At 39.3% G+C, this 19,936-nt stretch overlaps 3 protein-coding genes, 1 long non-coding RNA gene and 1 other non-coding gene across 8 annotated transcripts in view; 2 read left to right on the top strand and 3 right to left on the bottom strand.

The window, feature by feature from the left end:
• Positions 1-3,852, top strand: part of triobpb (TRIO and F-actin binding protein b) — an 8,274-nt gene extending 4,422 nt beyond the window's left edge. For both annotated transcript variants that reach the window (XM_051885798.1, XM_051885797.1), the window contains exons 8-12: positions 168-270; positions 404-563; positions 691-801; positions 1,347-1,433; positions 3,092-3,852. In XM_051885798.1, the coding sequence (XP_051741758.1) occupies positions 168-270; positions 404-563; positions 691-801; positions 1,347-1,433; positions 3,092-3,244 (614 nt within the window). In that variant the 3' untranslated portion in view covers positions 3,245-3,852. The remainder of the gene's footprint in view (positions 1-167; positions 271-403; positions 564-690; positions 802-1,346; positions 1,434-3,091) is intronic.
• A 585-nt stretch (positions 3,853-4,437) lies between these two features.
• On the top strand, positions 4,438-5,690 carry ndufa6 (NADH:ubiquinone oxidoreductase subunit A6). Its single transcript, XM_051885986.1, has 3 exons — positions 4,438-4,642; positions 5,280-5,395; positions 5,479-5,690. The coding sequence occupies exons 1-3, from the start codon at positions 4,501-4,503 to the stop codon at positions 5,608-5,610; spliced, it is 390 nt and encodes a 129-aa protein (XP_051741946.1). The 5' UTR covers positions 4,438-4,500; the 3' UTR covers positions 5,611-5,690.
• A 118-nt stretch (positions 5,691-5,808) lies between these two features.
• LOC127508228 (uncharacterized) lies at positions 5,809-9,775 on the bottom strand. Of its 2 annotated transcripts, XR_007928725.1 has the most exons (3): positions 7,576-7,813; positions 6,196-6,339; positions 5,809-6,107 (listed from the first exon to the last, which is right to left on the bottom strand). It is a non-coding gene; the product is annotated as an uncharacterized LOC127508228 (long non-coding RNA). The 2 variants fall into 2 exon arrangements; XR_007928724.1 differs by having other exon boundaries at positions 5,809-6,339; positions 7,576-9,775.
• A 1,709-nt stretch (positions 9,776-11,484) lies between these two features.
• On the bottom strand, positions 11,485-18,713 carry fam234b (family with sequence similarity 234 member B). 2 transcript variants are annotated; one of them, XM_051885775.1, is made up of 12 exons: positions 18,574-18,713; positions 17,636-18,034; positions 17,451-17,567; positions 15,837-16,031; positions 15,650-15,765; positions 15,261-15,411; positions 14,152-14,290; positions 13,593-13,790; positions 12,859-12,937; positions 12,496-12,781; positions 12,024-12,254; positions 11,485-11,880 (listed from the first exon to the last, which is right to left on the bottom strand). In XM_051885775.1, the coding sequence occupies exons 1-12, from the start codon at positions 18,608-18,610 to the stop codon at positions 11,780-11,782; spliced, it is 2,049 nt and encodes a 682-aa protein (XP_051741735.1). In that variant the 5' UTR covers positions 18,611-18,713; the 3' UTR covers positions 11,485-11,779. The 2 variants fall into 2 exon arrangements, with proteins under 2 accessions (XP_051741735.1, XP_051741736.1); XM_051885776.1 differs by having other exon boundaries at positions 12,031-12,254.
• A 711-nt stretch (positions 18,714-19,424) lies between these two features.
• On the bottom strand, positions 19,425-19,579 carry LOC127510316 (U12 minor spliceosomal RNA). The gene has a single exon (XR_007929556.1). It is a non-coding gene; the product is annotated as a U12 minor spliceosomal RNA (small nuclear RNA).
• Positions 19,580-19,936: the final 357 nt, after the last annotated feature.

The following is a 19,936-nucleotide window of genomic DNA, read 5'->3' as shown; positions in this document are numbered from 1 at the left end:
TATGGGGAAAAATGAATGGAAAAAATATCCGGAACCAACGGCGCTGAAAAAGGGGGCGGCACTAATGAGCTTGTTTGCAGTGCAGAATGGCTGTTTGTGGTGATGGGCAACATGTTGAATGTTTGCATGCGAATGATGTACACACATGTGTGTGTTTGTGTTGTCAGTGATGGAGGCGTTACAGAAAGCGCACAGAGAAGAGCTGGAGAAAACCGCACAACGCAAAGAGACACATGGGATGGACACACACACGCTTAACAAACAACAACAGTGAGTACACACACACTAAACAGTGACAATTATGAGGCAGAAACGGGCTTCCGTATGGAACAGATACACTGGTGTTAAAGAGGACGTGTGTGTGTGTGTGTGTGTGTGTGTGTGTGTGTGTGTGTGTGTGCAGGGCAGAGGTGGCGTCTCTGCGGCGGGAGCTCCAGAGTCTGTCGGAGCGATTCTCTCAGAAGTGTCTGGAGCTGAAGCGAGCGCAGCAGCACCACGAACACACAGAACAACAGATGAGCCAGAAAGACAGACAGATGGAGCAGCTGAAGAGAGACAACCAGGTGACCTCAGAGTCACTTCAGTTTGGTCACATTAACCTCATACAGGAGACTCAGATTTGAAGCTCTGCTGAATCCCTGTGACGTGTGGTATGTAGAGGATCATATGAACATGTCTGTGTGTCTGTAGGACTTACAGGCTCGTCTGTCGGAGGAGGTGAAGGTCATTCGCTCTCTGGTCACAGGTCAAGGGTCAGACGCAGGGACTGACGGCAGTGAGAGGTCATGGTGTGAGATGCAGGTGAGACGTTTGATCAGTATCATGTGTTTCTGTCTGTTCTGACCCACAAACACAGGTATATTTCACAGTTTTTTATTGTTTTGTCACATGAATGTTTGTCTTTAGAAAAGTGTAATGCGTTTTCTTTCATCACACCTCTGTAGATACAAACTGTCAACTCATTTGTTGCGTAATTTGAGTCTCTCTTACCAGCTACCGATTTACAAATGAGTGTTTGAACAGCCATTCTCTTCAGCCAATCAGACGTGAGATTTAATCCAGCCAGTCATGATGCGTCTTGCTCAATGCTAGGACTCAACACGTATAGCTTTGCTTGTCTGCTCAGACAGGACGGGGTTTCATCATCAGTCATGCAGTTTAATGAGTGAAGATTTTTCAAAACAATCTTCATTCTTATTTGTGAAAAATCTGTAGCTTTTATTGATCTTTTTAACCTCTGCATCATCAAATGCGTCATTAGATATTAAGCCTTTATTGGAAATCAGCAAAGTTGTTTTTCAAGATGCATGACTGTGTGTGTGTGTGTGTGTGTGTGTGTGTCGCAGGTGCTGCTGCGGGTGCGAGAGAACGAACTGCAGTACCTTCACCAAGAGCTCAACAGCCTCCGCAACCAGATGCACTTCCTCACCACGGTAACACACCTAAACCTGTGTGTGAGTGTGTGTGAGTGTGTGTGAGTGTGTGTGTGTGTGTGTGTGTGTGTGTAAAAGGGTTGCAAAATTCCAGGAATTTTCAAAGCTGGAAACTTTCCATGGGAATTAACGGGAATATATGGGATTGATAATAAGTGAGTATCAAATCATCATATTAAGCCGCGGTCACACTAGACTTTGAACGTGCGAAATTTCTTCGGATGCTGTAACGGTCGTGATGTGACGTCATTCAACACATAACTTAAAGTAATACATTCAAAATGTAAAAATATAGAACCTGCTGCAAAAATATCATTCTTTTAATTCAGAGGTCATGCCGTGACGAATCGATCTTCTACTGGTCGCACGTCTTCACGTGATGCGAATTCGCAGGTCAGAGTTCACCAAACTTGACCTTTGGAACGCAGCGAAAGGCGAATTTTTCCCGCGAGCTTGAGTTTCCGGTCTGACGCATTCGCATGCGTTTGAATGGAAGTCAATGGAACGAAAAGTGCAGTGTGATTTCTGAAGGATCATGTGACACTGAAATAAATAACGCATAACAATTGCTGCAATAAAAATCGATTTATTTTACATATTTACTAAATTAGAATTAATTGAATGCGAAAAATAAATAACTTATTTAATGTTATGACCAAACAAAATGTTTATATTCATGTTTTTATATGATACATTTTATATAAATTTCCCCAAATTTCCAATTAATTCTCATAAATTCCTGTTAAGTTTCCAAATTGGAATATTTCCAAAATTCCTCAGGTTAAATTCCGCCCCTAAACTTTCCGCCCCTTTGCAACCCTAGTGTGTAACCCATCTTCCCCGTCTGTGTGTGTGTGTGTGTGTGTGTGTGTGTGTGTGTGTGTGTGTGTGTGTAACACGTGATCCCTCAGGGTTTTTCCTGGGTCAAAAATGGTATTCGGCGGTGGCTGACAGACATGTTCATCCACGCAAACAGTAAAAAGTGCCCTACCCATGTGATGTGTGAGCCCAATACTGACAATAAAGTACCCATCATTCTCACTGTAATCCTTTCTTGCCCTCTTTGCAAAAAGATCTGTGATTTCATAGCTTTGTAAGAGAAGACGCTTCTTTGCTAGACCTGAAAATTATTTTGGTATATATAATAATAATAATAATAATTATTAATGATCAGTATTAAAAAGTAGCATTAAAAAGTTAATTTAGCTAATAATCAAATTTTCTACCATATACAGTTGAATGCACCGAGCGTTGTTCTGGTTTCACTCCAGTCTAAACTAACTGATTTTATAGGTAGGCCTAATTCACTACACATTGTCATAGAAATAACCTGAAAATACTGTGGATTATTAAGGCTAAATCTTACTAACCACTCTTGGGGTTAGCACACTTACGTTCTCATTTCAGAGCTGTTCTGATTCAGACAGTGAGTTCAGTGTTGAACAGATCAGCTGTTTTCACGATTCATTAAAATGAATCTGTTCAAATGAGTCATTAGGTCGCGAATCAGACATTAGTGGACGTGGACACGTTGCGTGCGAATCGTGTCTGTTAGCCGTTAGGACATCGCAAGTGTGTGCGAGCGCTACCGCGAGTGTACGGTCAGTGTGTAACATGTTTCCTAACTGTGTGTGTGTGTGTGTGTGTGTGTGTGTCAGGAGAAGAGCAGCGTGTGCGAGCGCTACCGCGAGGTGTGTGAGGAGCTGAGCGCCATGAAGATCCGCAGCGAGCGTGAGGCCGAGGCGCTCCGAGAGCACCTGAGACTGGCACTGAGCGCGCTGCACGAGAACGACAACAGCCTGCAGCACTGACGGCCGGGGGAGGAGCCTCCGCGGTCATGTGACTCTCATTTCAGTCCGATCCGCCAGTCAGCTGCGGGACACTGGAACAAACGCTTCTGCACTTTCTCATGTGTGTTTATGGGACCAAACTGGAACGTCTCACTGTCGCTAGTGTGGAGGAACTGAACACACACACGAACAATCAACAAACTCTTATCTGATAGATATCATATTTGCCAATCTAGTATCATGTGTGTGTGTTCTGTGGAAGCTTGTTTCCACCACGGAATAAAAACTCTTTTAAAGAAAGTGTGACTTACAATTCTGAGAAGAAACTCAGAAATTTAACTTGTAGTTCTGACTTTTTCTCTCGCGGTTGCACGGTTATATCCCGCAATTCTGAGTTTGATTTGCGAGAGAAAAAGTGGCAATTACCTTTTTAATTGTTGTTCTGTGGTGGAAATCAGCTTCCATGGGGTTCAACTGTCTTTGTGCCACAAAAACAAGAGCTTTGCTTGAATGAGCCAATGTTTTTTAAAAGATGTTTGTTTCTTGTTGTCGTATTTAAATTTAGAGTTTAACGCATATGTAAACATATCGAGCTATAGCTAATAAATATGGGTTATTTGGTTTATGGACTCTGAGTGTGTGTCATTTAATATTCATTCCCTTCATAAAGCTGTAATAATATTGTCCACAACAATAATCAAATCTTATTAAGGATCAGGAATTTTATTAATATTTTTTACTTATTATTTCTACCACAAAAAAAAAAATTATGCTGACTATAAAAATGTCTGTGGTGTTTTAATATTGTATTCATTTGTATGACTTTTCCATGTCTAGAAATCTTGAAATGAGGAAAATCACACTTAAAAGTCATAAAATGAGGTTTCCTCATGTGTGCAGGCTTTCCAACATGAGCTGGATGAATTAAAATCTAGAGCTTACTTTAATGTTTGTTTTGTCTTTAAATAATCCTGAGAACACAATTATGACTTGTGTCATAATTATTGACGAATTATGACATACCAAGTCATATTTATGAGGAAAAAAGTCGATTTTATGACATATTGGTAGAAGGCGAGTCGCATCATCCAAGCAACTCATAAAATGATGACAGAAGTAAAACATCACAAAAGGAAAAGATTAAAATTGACTGGTTTGTGTATCGTCATTTATCACTGCTCCAGATGTGCGCGTGTACAGTTCCGCTCCGCGCCGGCAGGTGGCGGCGGGGGGATTTGAAGCGCTGGCGCGCATGCGCAGAGAAGAAGCAGAGGCGCATGATGGCGTCCAGCGCAGCGACCCGCACAGGCGCCGCCGCCGCTAAAGTCGTGAAACCGATCTTCAGCCGCGACCTGAACGAGGCCAGACGGAGGGTTCGGGAACTGTACCGGGCCTGGTACCGGGAGGTGCCGAACGCAGGTACTGCGCGCGCTCACAGCGCGAAACACACACACAGAAGCGCGTCAAGGTCAGACACACCACAACTTCTCATGATAACACAAACAAACACAGGAATATACAGAGAAATACTCACTGTTACACAGCTAAACACACAAACACTCGGTCTGACAACTAAACATTCACTGTTTCTATGATTTAATTCCTCTGTGTGTCTAAATGAACCGAGGTAAATGATTCTTTGATGTGTGAAATCACCACTATATATGACAGGAAAGAGTTGTTGTAAACTGTTCACCAAAAACATTCGTTCAGCGATTCATTCTGCATCGGTAACGAGTCTAATTGTACCTCTTTTTTTTTTAATACTAGTAGAAATATATGTGCCGTTACAATTGTCCAAATATTATGCATTTCCTGAATAAACACGAGTTTCAGTAATTCATTATGTCTGATTATTAGTTATTTCTGTTTGTTGAAAAAGATTCACATGCCGAACTGAATGAACGACACTGTGATTCAGTCAGCAGATCTGCGTTCAGATTCATTGAATCGTTTACTTGACTGATTTGTTTTCGTCCGTGTTTCAGTCATTCACTGAAGTGAATCGAGTGAGTCGGAAGGATTCGCTCGCTAACGTGTGTGTGATGTGTTTCAGTTCACATGTTTCAGCTGGACATCACTCCGCGTCAAGGCCGAGACAAAGTGCGGGAAATGTTCGACAGGAACAGACACGTGACGGACCCTCGCGTCATCGACATGCTGGTCATCAAGGTGAGGAACACGGCCGCTGCTAGCGTGTTTTTAGGTGTGACGCGTGTGTGTGTGTTTGATCTGAACCCGTGTGTGTGTTTCAGGGCAAGATGGAGCTGGAGGAAACCATCAACATCTGGAAGCAGAAAACTCACATCATGCGCTACTTCCATGAGACCGAGGTGCCGCGTCCCACTGACTTCCTCTCCAAATTCTACCACGGACACGACCCTTGACCTCTGACCCTTGACCCCTGATATGTGTGTTGTCATTTTCTGCTTCTGGACTGTAAATACACTCGTGCTGAATCTCTCCAGTCTGTGTGTGTGTGTGTGTCATTGAACCATCGTTATATCTGATTATCAGTGTTGAAAACAGTCATATTTCTGTGGAAACCGTCATATATTTTATTTTTCAGGATTCTTTGATGAATAGAAAGTTCAAAAGAACAGCATTTATTTGAAATAGAATCAGCAGATCCTCGTTCAGATTCGAAACATTGAATCGTTCACTCGACTGATTCGTTTCGTAAGTGTGTGTATATATCCCTATTGTAGATCGGTGTTCAACAGAATCAATAATTCAACATTGCTACGTTTTAACCGTTCGTGAATTTTCATAAATACACAGTTACAGACAGATGAATCTTATCCTCCAGGATGAATGTTTATACACGGATCACTGAATCACACACGGATTCTCCAGTGTTTATTGAGCGACTCTCCAGCAGCATCTGAGGAAAGAAACAAACATCGATCGCTCGTTACGAGAATCTGAAGTGACGTCAGATCGTACAGATGCAGTCGCTCGTGACGGCAGACCTGTGATCAATCGTCATCGTCATCATCCTCGGGCACGAATATATCGTGTTCCTCCAGCAGAGCCGCGAAGTTCTTGCTGATCAGCGTCCCGACGTACAGGAACGGAGCCACGACCATCATGATCCGGAACAGACCAAACGCCGTCTGTCGAAACAACCGGAAAACCACCACACGTTACTGTTTATATCAGTGTTAATATGCGAGTTTTACATCACTATATTCATTGACCCAGTATGTTGTGCTTGTATGTTTTAGTATGCGAGCGTCCAGGTAAAAAGAGTACTCGGGATAATTTGTTATTTTACTTATCCAATCAAATCAAGTCTTTGTTCTTGTGCTGAATAAATATTGCATTTCAGAATTAGTGGTGATTGAAGAAGAATCAAACCGCCTGACTTCGTTCTACAGGTGAATTTCACACACAAACAATGCAATTTAAATGAGGCAAATGCTGAAATACACTGTCTTTAATAATAACTGAACAAGTCCCGCCTTTTAAGGGAACAGCTGCAGTGACCCAATGACTTTACCAATCAGCGATTGGCTCTTTTCCATAGAAACCAAAGACTCGCGCTGGGACTGCACATGCGCATTGGCTCGTCTAGTCTGAATAATAAGCTTCTTTGTCGCTATTTGAGCATAAGAAACAACATTTATATGGGACAGTTCATGTCAGATTAATTTGTGATTATTTAATTGTGAGTTTGCCAAACAGTTTTTGAGATTTCACGAAATAGACAGGATCTGAAATAGCTGCCCAGAGGCGTTGCAAAATGGCCGCTTTCCTGAACTCAATCAGAATCGAAAAGCACTGAGCATGTGCAGATTACATCATCACTCACGCTTCATTAGCATATTAACGATTAGTGCGTTGCTACTCTTAAATTAACCGAAGAAACAAAGATGTAATGAAACTTACATCTTTACCGTTGTATTTATACTTATCAGCCTTGACTGGGTTATTGTTATGATTATCATAATTATTAGTTATCTTTATTGTTATATTCATTATTTATTATAGTTATCTTTATAGTTATTATTAGCTATCCTTATAGTTATCATTGCAGTCATCGTTATTGATGTAAACAGGCTCTCCTTTAATAGACATGACGTGAATTATAATAAAAAATCAGCAGATATAGCTGTGCTACTGAAAGACCCGCGCGCGCGCGCACTGACTGACAGATGTGGTGTGTCCCCTGACAGACACGTGCGCGCGCGTCCTCTCGTTCATGTTTACGTCCATATATTCACACCGGTGTGTAGATCTGACCGCGGGTTTCTCTGATTATGATCAATAATCGCGTTATGTTATTGAACTGATCGCTCTGTGTGTGTGTGTGTGTGTGTGATCAATTGATCGTGTTGTTACTCACTCACTTTCTTGGGTTTGGGCAGAATGGCGCCGGAGGTGGTGCTCACTGCGGTCCGGTGCTGCTGAGCCCGAACCAGCCGAGCGCGAGGAACTAAAGAACCGAGCGACAGAGACACGAACCGACGAGCCGACACCGCCGCCATGATCACTGACAGATGAGTGTGTGTGTGTGTGTGTGTGTGCGTGCGTGCGTGTGCGCTGAAACCAATACACACTGAAAATAAACACCTTACATATTTAAAATACCTTTCAGATGAAAGATTGCATAACCAGTGCTTGACATGACATGACATGACATGTTGCTCCTCTTTCAAGGCTCTAGTTTAAATGGTTTTAGTTTAAATGGTTAGTTAATTCTAGTTTAAATGGTTAGTTGATTCTAGTTTAAAGGGTTAGTTGATTCTAGTTTAAATGGTTAGTTGATTCTAGTTTAAAGGGTTAGACGATTCTAGTTTAAATGGTTAGTTAATTCTAGTTAAAAGGGTTAGTTAATTCTAGTTTAAAGGGTTAGATGATTTTAGTTTAAATGGTTGGTTAATTCTAGTTTAAAGGGTTAGTTAATTCTAGTTTAAAGGGTTAGTTAATTCTAGTTTAAATGGTTAGTTGATTCTAGTTTAAAGGGTTAGTTAATTCTAGTTTAAAAGGTTAGTTAATTCTAGTTTAAAGGGTTAGTTGATTCTAGTTTAAAGGGTTAGATGATTCTAGTTTAAAGGGTTAGATGATTCTAGTTTAAATGGTTAGTTAATTCTAGTTAAAAGGTTAGTTGATTCTAGTTTAAATGGTTGGTTAATTCTAGTTTAAAGGGTTAGTTAATTCTAGTTTAAATGGTTAGTTAATTCTAGTTTAAAGGTTAGTTCATTCTAGTTAAAGGGTTAGATGATTCTAGTTTAAATGGTAAGTTAATTCTAGTTTAAAGGTTAGTTAATTCTAGTTTAAAGGGTTAGATGATTCTAGTTAAAAGGGTTAGTTAATTCTAGTTTAAAGGGTTAGTTAATTCTAGTTTAAAGGGTTAGTTGATTCTAGTTTAAAGGGTTAGACGATTCTAGTTTAAATGGTTAGTTAATTCTAGTTTAAAGGGTTAGTTAATTCTAGTTAAAAGGGTTAGTTAATTCTAGTTTAAAGGGTTAGTTAATTCTAGTTTAAATGGTTAGTTGATTCTAGTTTAAAGGGTTAGTTAATTCTAGTTAAAATGGTTAGTTAATTCTAGTTTAAAGGGTTAGTTTAAAGGGTTAGTTAATTCTAGTTAAAATGGTTAGATGATTCTAGTTTAAATGGTTAGTTAATTCCAGTTTAAAGGGTTAGACGATTCTAGTTTAAATGGTTAGTTAATTCTAGTTTAAAGGGTTAGACGATTCTAGTTTAAATGGTTAGTTAATTCTAGTTTAAAGGGTTAGTTAATTCTAGTTAAAAGGGTTAGACGATTCTAGTTTAAATGGTTAGTTAATTCCAGTTTAAAGGGTTAGACGATTCTAGTTTAAATGGTTAGTTAATTCTAGTTTAAAGGGTTAGTTAATTCTAGTTAAAAGGGTTAGACGATTCTAGTTTAAAAGGTTAGTTGATTCTAGTTAAAGGGTTAGATGATTCTAGTTTAAATGGTTAGTTAATTCTAGTTAAAAGGTTAGTTAATTCTTGTTTAAAAGGTTGGTTAATTCTAGTTTAAAGGGTTAGTTAATTCTAGTTTAAAGGGTTAGTTAATTCTAGTTTAAAGGTTAGTTCATTCTAGTTAAAGGGTTAGATTATTCTAGTTCAAATGGTTAGTTAATTCTAGTTTAAATGGTTAGTTAATTCTAGTTTAAATGGTTAGTTAATTCTAGTTTAAAGGTTAGTTGATTCTAGTTTAAAGGGTTAGATGATTTTAGTTTAAATGGTTGGTTAATTCTAGTTTAAAGGGTTAGTTAATTCTAGTTTAAAGGGTTAGTTAATTCTAGTTTAAATGGTTAGTTGATTCTAGTTTAAAGGGTTAGTTAATTCTTGTTAAAATGGTTAGTTAATTCTAGTTTAAAGGGTTAGTTAATTCTAGTTACAATGGTTAGATGATTCTAGTTTAAATGGTTAGATGATTCTAGTTTAAATGGTTAGTTGATTCTAGTTTAAAGGGTTAGTTAATTCTAGTTAAAAGGGTTAGACGATTCTAGTTTAAATGGTTAGTTAATTCCAGTTTAAAGGGTTAGACGATTCTAGTTTAAATGGTTAGTTAATTCTAGTTTAAAGGGTTAGTTAATTCTAATTTAAAAGGTTAGTTAATTCTAGTTTAAAGGGTTAGTTAATTCTAGTTTAAAAGGTTAGCTAATTCTAGTTTAAAGGGTTAGTTAATTCTAGTTTAAAAGGTTAGTTAATTCTAGTTTAAAGGGTTAGTTGATTCTAGTTTAAAGGGTTAGATGATTCTAATTTAAATTGTTAGTTAATTCTAGTTTAAAGGGTTAATTTAAAGGGTTAGTTAATTCTAGTTTAAAGGGTTAGTTAACTATAGTTTAAATGCTTAGTTAATTCTAGTTAAAATGGTTAGATGATTCTAGTTTAAATGGTTAGTTAATTCTAGTTTAAAGGGTTAGGTAATTCTAGTTTAAATGGTTAGTTAATTCTAGTTTAAAGGGTTAGTTAATTCTAGTTTAAAGGGTTAGTTAACTATAGTTTAAATGCTTAGTTAATTCTAGTTAAAATGGTTAGTTAATTCTAGTTTAAATGGTTAGTTAATTCTAGTTTAAAGGTTAGGTAATTCTAGTTTACATGCTTAGTTAATTCTAGTTAAAATGGTTAGATGATTCTAGTTTAAATGGTTAATTTAAAGGGTTAGTTAATTCTAGTTTAAATGGTTAGATGATCCTAGTTTAAATGGTTAGTTAATTCTAGTTTAAAGGTTAGGTAATTCTAGTTTAAATGCTTAGTTAATTCTAGTTAAAATGGTTAGTTAATTCTAGTTTAAAGGGTTAATTTAAAGGGTTAGTTAATTCTAGTTTAAAGGGTTAGTTAACTATAGTTTAAATGCTTAGTTAATTCTAGTTAAAATGGTTAGATGATTCTAGTTTAAATGGTTAGTTAATTCTAGTTTAAAGGGTTAGGTAATTCTAGTTTAAATGGTTAGTTAATTCTAGTTTAAATGGTTAGTTAATTCTAGTTTAAATGGTTAGATGATCCTAGTTTAAAGGGTTAGTTAATTCTAGTTTAAAGGGTTAGTTAGTTAATTCTAGTTTAAAGGGTTAGTTAATTCTAGTTTAAATGGTTAGTTAATTCTAGTTTAAAGGGTTAGTTAATTCTAGTTTAAATGGTTAGTTAATTCTAGTTTAAATGGTTAGTTAATTCTAGTTTAAAGGGTTAGTTAATTCTAGTTTAAAGGTCCGTTCACTCAGAAATGATCATCCATTTACTCGCCCTCATGTCAGTATGACTTTCCTTCTTCAGTGGAATAGAAATGAAAGTTGAAGAACGCTGGGAAGGAAACAGCATTGGACCCCATTGACTCTCACTGTTTAGTCCAGCGATTCCCAAATGTTTTCATCAGCCGAACCCTTTTGAGCTCAAATATTTTCCTGAGATTTTAATATTAAGAAGTTAATATTTTGGTAATTTAACAACACATTCACATGATCACAGCTCTTGGTTATTGCTCACAAGACGTGCAGCTAAACAATTTTTGTCCAGCTTTATTTTGATTGTTTTTTTAGTTTAAATTTAATTTATTTTAATTTTAAATTTTTAATAATTTATTTATATTAATTATTCATTATTTATTATTTTTCATCAACTCTTGAACCCCAGTTTGGGAATCACCAGGACTTTTCTCAAAATATCTCAAAAAAGAAACCCGTATATTTTATTAATCTCCACTGTCTCAGGTGAGAAATACAGATACGCACACAACAGTTATCATCCAGTAACAGTGTACAGATGAGATATTAAAGAGGTCTGACCGCGGCTCCAGCAGAATGAACGTCTTTATTATTCCAGCATTATTTACATCATTATTTCAGTCCGGCTCGCTTCTATAAATACTGTACAGACAATCAAAAATATCTACAACAAACAAACTCAACGTGCAAAGCCATGAAACTCACTTCACTGGCCTGAGCGAGAGTGAAACCATAAAAACACAACATGAGAGGCTTATTATTATTATTATTATTATTATTATTGAAGGATGAATGAACAGCAGCTGTCATGTGATGGTTTCTCTGTGCTTTGTGTGAGTTTTAATGCATTATCAGTTCAAGTTTAAAGAGATGAAGTATTTACACGCGTCTTCATCATCATCATCATCATGAAACAATTCAATAACTTCATACGTTCATCCAGCGGAGGATCGAGGAGCATCACTGCGGGGAAACAGACGAGAAACACACGTCTCATAATCCAACATGAGCACATAAAGAAATAATACTCATTAATGCTGTTAGATGAGAAAATCAGCTACATTTAACTGCTTTGTGATCATTACTTCACTGAAATTCATTCAGACCTCTGACCTGTTTGAAGGACAGGCGTCTGAAGAACTTGCTGACGTGGAAGGCGGCGGGTTTGGCAGATCCGGCGTCTCTGCTGGCGTCCGGCAGCTGTACGATCTGAGCGGCGGCGATGGCCGCTCTCAGACTGAGGCTCTTGAGCAGCTGCGCCGCGGGACGGCGGCCGGACGTGGGCCGAGACGAGACGCTGATGTAGGACGCGTCCTTCTGCTGCGGCTGGTAACTCACTGCCGGAGACAAGACCGTCACACACGTGACCACTCAATTCACACTGGAGACTTCATGAAGAGGGACTTTTATTTTGACACTGATGCGCTGGAGAGTCAAAATAAAAGTCCCGATTGCAAACAGGAAAATGTATCAGCTGATGGCAATAATTAAAAGTGTCAAACACACATCGGCCTTGATGATTATGTTAGTCAGCAATAAAACCATTTCTCATTGGTCGTGACTGTAACAGTGTAACACCTGTTGCCGTGAGGACGGTGTCCGTGGTGCTGCTCAGCTGCAGGAGGATTGTGGGATAGTACGGATGGAACAGGAAGAGCTTGCGGAGAACCGGCTCGGCCGCGGCAGCCGCCTGGTTGGTTGTCTTGGTAACGTTCTGCGCCTGCGAGAGCGGATCTCCCGCCCAGAAGAGGAACACGGATTGGCCGGACGTGGTGAGAACGGACGAATCCTCCACCGCCAGACGAGGACACACAAACCCCGCCTCCCACAAGCTCCGCCCACGAGCGCCGTCGATGATCTGCACCTGCGGTTCACACAGACAATCAGCTCGCTGCGTGTGTGTGTGTGTGTATGCTAATGAGATGTTAATGAGATGCGCACCTTCCTGACGCCATTGGCCGACTGATGAATGAGTAGATCAGGAACACCGTCGTCATTGAAGTGACCCGACGCCGGACGACTGCAAACACACACACAAACAGTGCAGAGGTTGACGGAGCGTTGCTTTATGGTTGATGAAGTGTACGGATGTGTGTGTGGTGTGTGATGACAGTGTACAGGTGGTGTGTGATGACGGTGTACAGATGTGTGTGTGGTGTGTGATGACGGTGTACAGATGTGTGTGTGTGTGTGATGACGGTGTACAGATGTGTGTGTGTGTGTGTGTGTGTGTGTGTGATGACAGTGTACAGGTGTGTGTGTGATGACGGTGTACAGATGTGTGGCGTGTGATGACGGTGTACAGATGTGTGTGTGTGTGTGTGTGTGTGTGTGATGACGGTGTACAGATGTGTGGCGTGTGATGACGGTGTACAGATGTGTGTGTGTGGCGTGTGATGACGGTGTACAGATGTGTGTGTGTGTGTGTGATGACGGTGTACAGGTGTGTGTGTGATGATGGTGTACAGGTGTGTGTGTGTGTGTGTGTGTGTGATGACGGTGTACAGATGTGTGTGTGTGTGTGTGATGACGGTGTACAGATGTGTGTGTGTGTGTGGCGTGTGATGACGGTGTACAGATGTGTGTGTGTGATGACGGTGTACAGGTGTGTGTGTGTGTGTGATGATGGTGTACAGGTGTGTGTGTGTGTGTGTGTGTGATGACGGTGTACAGACATGTGTTTAGCGGCGAGGCTGAGGCTCCAGGCGGTGCGCGTGTCGCTCTCTCTCAGCACGGACAGCTGGCCGCTCGCTCCGGACAGCAGGATCCAGTCGCTGCGGCTGGAGTTCAGCACCGACGCGCTGTCCAGGTTATTGTGCTGATGACACAGACCCGCCACCAGAGGGAGCAGGAACTCCACCTCCTCAGACGCACTAACACACACACACACACACACACACACAGGTTTGTTTTTGTGAATTGTGGGGACATTCCATAGGCGTAATGGTTTTTATACTGTACAGACCGTATTTTCTCTCCCTCTACACTACCCCTACCCCTAACCCTACCCATCACAGGAAACTGTGCACATTTTTACTTTCTCACAAAAACTCATTCTGTGATTTATAAGACTTTTGAAAAATGGGGACATGGGTAATGTCCTCATAAGTCACCTCTTTTTGTAATACCAATGTCATACCCCTGTCATTATACAAATTTGTGTCCTGATATGTCACAAAAACACACACACACACACACTGACCCCTGACCCCACGTGTGTGTGTGCGGCGGCACCTGCTGATGTGAATGAGCGATGAAGAGTTGCTCTTCCTCAGACGCTCCCAGCTGGGCTCCTTCAGACGGACCCGAGACGTGGCCGCCCTGCCTGTGGCCTGACTGTAAATGAAGCTGAGAGAGACGCCCTCCACCGTGCCTGAGACATTAATAAGTCCAAAAGAAGTCATAATTATTAGATTAAAAAAAATGAAATTATGACATTCTAAGTCATTGACATAATTATGACATAAATCGAAATTAAGGTTTTATATCATAATTTAATTTTAAGTCAATTTTTGACATAATTTGGACTTAAGTCATAATTTTAAATTTTTAAGTCATAATTATGACTGTCAATTTCAACTTAGTATATGATCATTTCAACTTTTTAAGTCGCAATTTTGACTTTTTATCAATTCTGACTTGGTATATAATTTCAACTCTTTAAGTCAATTTAGACTTTTTGTCAATTTTGACATGATGATTTCAGATTTTTAAGTCATAATTTCAGCTTGTTTTCAATTTCAACTTACTATGATAATTCCAACTTTTTAATTCATAATTTCATCTGTAAATTTTGTTTTGGTATATGATAATTTCAACTTTTTGTCATAATTCCGACTTTTTCTCAATTTTGACTTAGTATATGATAATTTAAGCCTTTTGGACTTGGTATATAATTTCAACTTTTTATTTTATAATTTTGACTTTTTAAGTCAATTTAGACTTTTTGTCAATTTTGACAATTTCTGTAAATTTTGATTTAGTACATGATAATTTCAACTTTTTAAATCATAATTTAAACTTTTTGACATTTTGTCAATTCAGACTTTTTGTCAATTTCAACTTAGTATATGATAATTTCGACTTAAATCGTAATTTTGAATTGTCATAATTTAAACTTTTTAATTCATAATTTCAACTGTCACTTTTGACTTAGTATATGATAATTTCAACTTTTTAAGTCATAATTTTTACATTTTATGTCAATTTTGACTTTTATGTCAATTTCGACTCATAATGTTGATTTTTGATTTACAAAAACTTGAATTTTTTTCTTGATTTTTTTTCTTCTCGTATCCATGCGACAGCTCGACACATGATCAGGCGCGGGGAACGAGACTCACCCAGTCCAAACAGCACGTAATAGGCTCCCGTCAGCGTCTCGTGCAGCAGCGGACCAATCAGCTTCCCCTGAGTTGTCAGGTTAAAGTTCACCGGCCGGCCAATCAGAGCTCCTGACCGTCCGGAGATCAGGACCAGAGCCAGATCAGACACCTGAGGACGTCACCATTACCCACATCATGTCAGAATTAACCTGATTTTGTGTGTAAAATCAACCAGACGGCTCAACAGCAGATGACGTGAAAGCCGTCCCACAAGAAAAACATTCATGAAGCAGCTGAGTAACGTCATCATGATGCAGAAACGTGACTGTATGAACACCATGTATAAATGCACATAACATGGTTATCGTTACAGTTGTGTGTGTGTGTGTGTGTGTGTGTGTGGTCACCTGGTCTGCCGGAAGTGTTGCGATCAGCAGGTCTGGGAACGCGTCTCCGTCCAGATCAGGCAGCAGAACCGCGTGAGACTCCACGTTACCTATAGCTGCCGTCCACCACGTCCGGCCTGAAACACACACTAATGATCAACACACAAACACTCACACATGAGCGAGTGTGTGTGTGAGAGAGAGAGACCTGTGGAGGCGTTCACGGTGATGATGTGACCGGAGCTGATCAGGACGCAGGCGGAGGACTCCAGCGGCTGCTTCCTCCACAGTGGATCTGCACTTCCTGTCTGCAGTCCACACTGAACGGAGAACAGCGCCTCTCGGAGCGGCCTCGTCCACAGCAGCTGCCCGCTGACGCCGCTCACCGCCGACACGCTGAACTCTGCGCATACACACACCAAGCATTCTGATTGGACGAGCCGTATTAACTGTTCTGCTTCCACTTTTGCAGCAGCAGAATTTTCCCATTCTTTTGTTACAGTTATCATTTTAGTAACTGTTACCATTATTCTTATAGATTTCATCATAGTTACGGTTACAGTTAGCGTTACATTTATCGTTATGGTTATAGTTATTGTTACACTTTTCATTATAGTAATCGTTATAGTTATCATTCATTATCGTTACAGTTAACATTATAGTTATTGTTACAGTTAGCATAACATTTATCATTATAGCTATCATAGTTATTGTTACAGTTTTACCGTGTCATTGTTACACATGTTACATGTAGTTACTGTAGTAATAACTATAAATTATGCATAATTACATGCAATTAACCATAAACCAAACTCTCATCCTAAAGTAAGTACTAATTATTATTACTCTGTATTTAAATGTATAATTACACTGTAACCAAATAAAGTGTAACCGTTTTCATTACAGTAGTTAAAGTTTTCGCTACAGTTATCATTAGTTATCGTTAGTTAACATTGTTACCGTCATTGTTATAGTTTTCATTATAGTTATTGTTATAGTTAGCATTACATTTATGATTATAGTTATCATAGTTAATGGTACAGTTATTGTTACAGTTTTCGCTAGTTATTGTTATAGTTTTTATTATTAGTTTTTGCTACAGTTATCATAACATTTATCATAGTTATGATTGTAGTTATTGTTACAGTTATTACTAGTTAACATAATTATCATTAGTTATAATTATAATTAACGTAACATTTATCATTATAGTTATCATAGTTATTGTTACAGTTATCGCTACAGTTATCATTATAGTTAGTTATCGTTATAGTTTTCATTACAGTTATCATTAGTTATCGTTACAGTTATCGTTATAGTTATTAGTTATCATTACAGTTAGCGTTATATTTATCGTTATATTTAGCGTTACATTTATCGTTATAGTTGTCATAGTTATTATTAGTTATTGTAACAGTTATCGTTATAGTTTTCATTATCATTAGTTATCGTCACAGTCATTATAGTTATTAGTTATCATTAGTTATTGTTATAGTAAGCGTTACATTTATCATTATAGTTATCATAGTTATTGTTACAGTTATCGTAACAGTTATTGCTAGTTATAGTTGCATTATTAGTTATTGCTACAGTTATCATTATAGTTATCATTACAGTTAGCGTTACATTTATCGTTATAGTTGTCATAGTTATTGTAACAGTTATCGTTATAGTTTTCATTATAGTTATCATCACCGTTATCGTTACAGTTATTATTACCATAGTTATTGTTATCGTTTTTTACTTCCGGAACCGGCTGTTGTTGCGCTCTATTCTACTGTAACGGGGAGTTTTTCCGTTTTCCGTCATTTCTTCCGCTCACCTTTGCTCTGTGCGTTCATTGGCTGACTGTCATTAGAGATGTTCATGACACCAATCAAAATGTCCTCCAGTCCGTCTCCATCCACATCCCACAATGCAAGCGGCGGCGACGTCACGCCTGAGAGGAAGAACACATATTGAGGCTGCAGGTAGATTTGACTGGTGATCAGGTGGAGTGTCACTCACCGCCCACGTCTCCGAGCTCTCGCTCCCACTGCGGCGCCCCCTGCGGGCAAGGAATGAGAAATGCGCACAGCAGCACCAGCAGCGCCGCGCAGCTCAGCGGCAGCAGGAAGGCGGCGGTCCGCACCGCCCCTCGCACACGCGCCGCCTTCTCCTCGGAGTCTCCGCCCTGACTCCGCCCCGGCCCCGCCTCTTCGACATGCCCCGCCCCCTCTCTCTGCGACCGCTGTGCTCTCCACTCCTCCTCCTCGTCAAACTCCTCCTCCTCGTCCCTCAGGTCGGCCACCGCCGGGCTCAGACCATTACGAGGATAATTCAGGACCAGATCGTCGTCCTCCGTTTCATCCTCGCTGTCCGCCTGCGTCAGCGGGTCGTACTCGCCCAGATCCGAGCCCTTCTTACCTGCACCATCAGAAACTCTTAATACTCTGCTGATGATTCCACAACAGTACATTTAATACGTTTAACTAAATGATTAATTAAATACATCATTAAAATTAAATAATTTTACATTTTGAAGAAAATTCACCGTTTGTCTTGTTTTAGAAAGTAGCAAACAATCCTCTCTTTACAGAAACCACTGTGGTCACGTGACGTTGCCGTTTACCATACTGCACATTCATGTACCATGGTATTTACATGATGGCTGGTGTAGTGTTGAGTATAATTTAATATTACATCGTTTTGACGTCGTTCTCAGCGCAGGTGAATCTGTGCGCTCGTGTAAATGTCTGATAATTAAAACCAGCCCCTCTGATAACATTCATGGACGCGTGTCGCATTTGAATGCGCGCAGCGATATAACGGAACGAAGCGTCTGATAATCACATCACTGACGTCACCGAACAAAACACAGCGCGGCGCGAGCGCGCGCGTCGCATCTGAACTGCTGTTTAATATCATTCATTTGATCGCTTATTCACGATTAATATTTGACTTACCCGGTAATTTCAGAGCTCGAGATAGAGCCGCAGCCATTGCGCGAGATGTTATCAGCGACGCGACGCGTGTACCGCTGCAGCTACAGCGCTGGAGAGATGCATCACGGGAAATGAAGTTTTCTCCGATACCGGTGTAAATGAGGATTTTAGAACAGATATATTTTACAGAAACATCCAAGAGAATAGCAACCAAATTTATGAATCCAGCTGATCATTTGCCGCTGGGTTGATGTTAGTATTATTTTTTTAAGTAACTTGTGTTTATTTTTAATTAGATTGTGTCTATTTTGAATATTTAATTCTGGTCTCGAATGAAAATATTCTTGCTTTCAAGTACATTTAAATTGATTAAATTAAATGAGAATAGTAGACTGATCATTTATTGAATTATTTCTCTCTCTAAAACAAACTATTAAACTTTTTTACTAGTATAGTTCTTCATGAATTGTCCAAATAAATCAGACATCTTCATTTCTGTTCATTTGCTTAATGTTTGCATATTTAAATGATGAAACCACAGATGATTTCAGCATTTTTGACTTGACATTTCTACACTGCTTTTATTTTTATTCATTTAAATCAAGTTTTATTTTTGTATATATGTAATTATTTTTATTTAGATCCGCTTTACTTAATCAGTTAATCAAAAGTTATTATTTGAAGCATTTATTTATTTTGTACATAAAAAAGTATTTCAATTATTTTTATTGTAAACACGTTATTTATGTATTTCCAGTGACCTCTAGCGCTCCCTCGCGGCTCTCTGAAAGTACAGAAATATAACCTAAAACAAGTTCATCACTCACTAACTTCAGCATTTCTGTTTTCTTTAACTCCTCACAGGGTTTTTCGGGGCAGATCCTGGTTCCGCAAGGCATCTCACTAAGTAGGTGAGTCACCTCAGCAGACGGACCTGTACCCGTTCAAAAATTTCTCTCGCGAGAATGAGCGAGGACACGGGCGTCACCCCGCGTCGTTATTTTCCTTACTCATCAGTTTAAGGCATAACCTGCCAGTTCACGAGCCCGCAGTACGGTTCACGAGCGCCGGTGTGCACAGTGACGGTGAGGCGAGCACGAGCGCTCGAGTTCAGTGTTTGATTCGGTCAGGAGGTGTTTTATATCGTTCATTATTACACTTCACAAAGAAATGCAATTCAGTTATTAGTATATGACGGTGAAAAAGCGTAATTTGTGACATGAATGAGGTCTGCAGACAGTGCATTGTGGGATTGTCGATGACGTCACGGCGCTTCGCTGTTCTTATTGGATGCAGGCGTTTGTTTTGCATTTTCGGTGTTTTCTCATGATCTGTTACTACATTAACATGTAATATTTGGTTTCTTAAATGATAGAAAACGAGG

The sequence above is a fragment of the Ctenopharyngodon idella genome, chromosome 3, assembly GCF_019924925.1.
Source record: "Ctenopharyngodon idella isolate HZGC_01 chromosome 3, HZGC01, whole genome shotgun sequence".
Taxonomy (NCBI): Eukaryota; Metazoa; Chordata; class Actinopteri; order Cypriniformes; family Xenocyprididae; genus Ctenopharyngodon; species Ctenopharyngodon idella.
The sequence above is the reverse complement of the archived record's forward strand: the minus strand, read 5'-3'. Positions and strand labels throughout refer to the sequence as shown.

Coding starts and splice junctions, on each gene's coding strand:
- ndufa6 (XM_051885986.1), top strand. CDS start 4,501: ATGATGGCGTCCAGCGCAGCGACCCGCACAGGCGCCGCCGCCGCTAAA. Junction 4,643..5,279: donor CCGGGAGGTGCCGAACGCAG/GTACTGCGCGCG, acceptor GATGTGTTTCAG/TTCACATGTTTCAGCTGGAC. Junction 5,396..5,478: donor TCGACATGCTGGTCATCAAG/GTGAGGAACACG, acceptor TGTGTGTTTCAG/GGCAAGATGGAGCTGGAGGA.
- fam234b (XM_051885775.1), bottom strand. CDS start 18,610: ATGGCTGCGGCTCTATCTCGAGCTCTGAAATTACCGG. Junction 16,032..17,450: donor AATGAACGCACAGAGCAAAG/GTGAGCGGAAGA, acceptor GTGTATGCGCAG/AGTTCAGCGTGTCGGCGGTG. Junction 12,938..13,592: donor AGCCTCGCCGCTAAACACAT/GTCTGTACACCG, acceptor GTGTGTTTGCAG/TCGTCCGGCGTCGGGTCACT.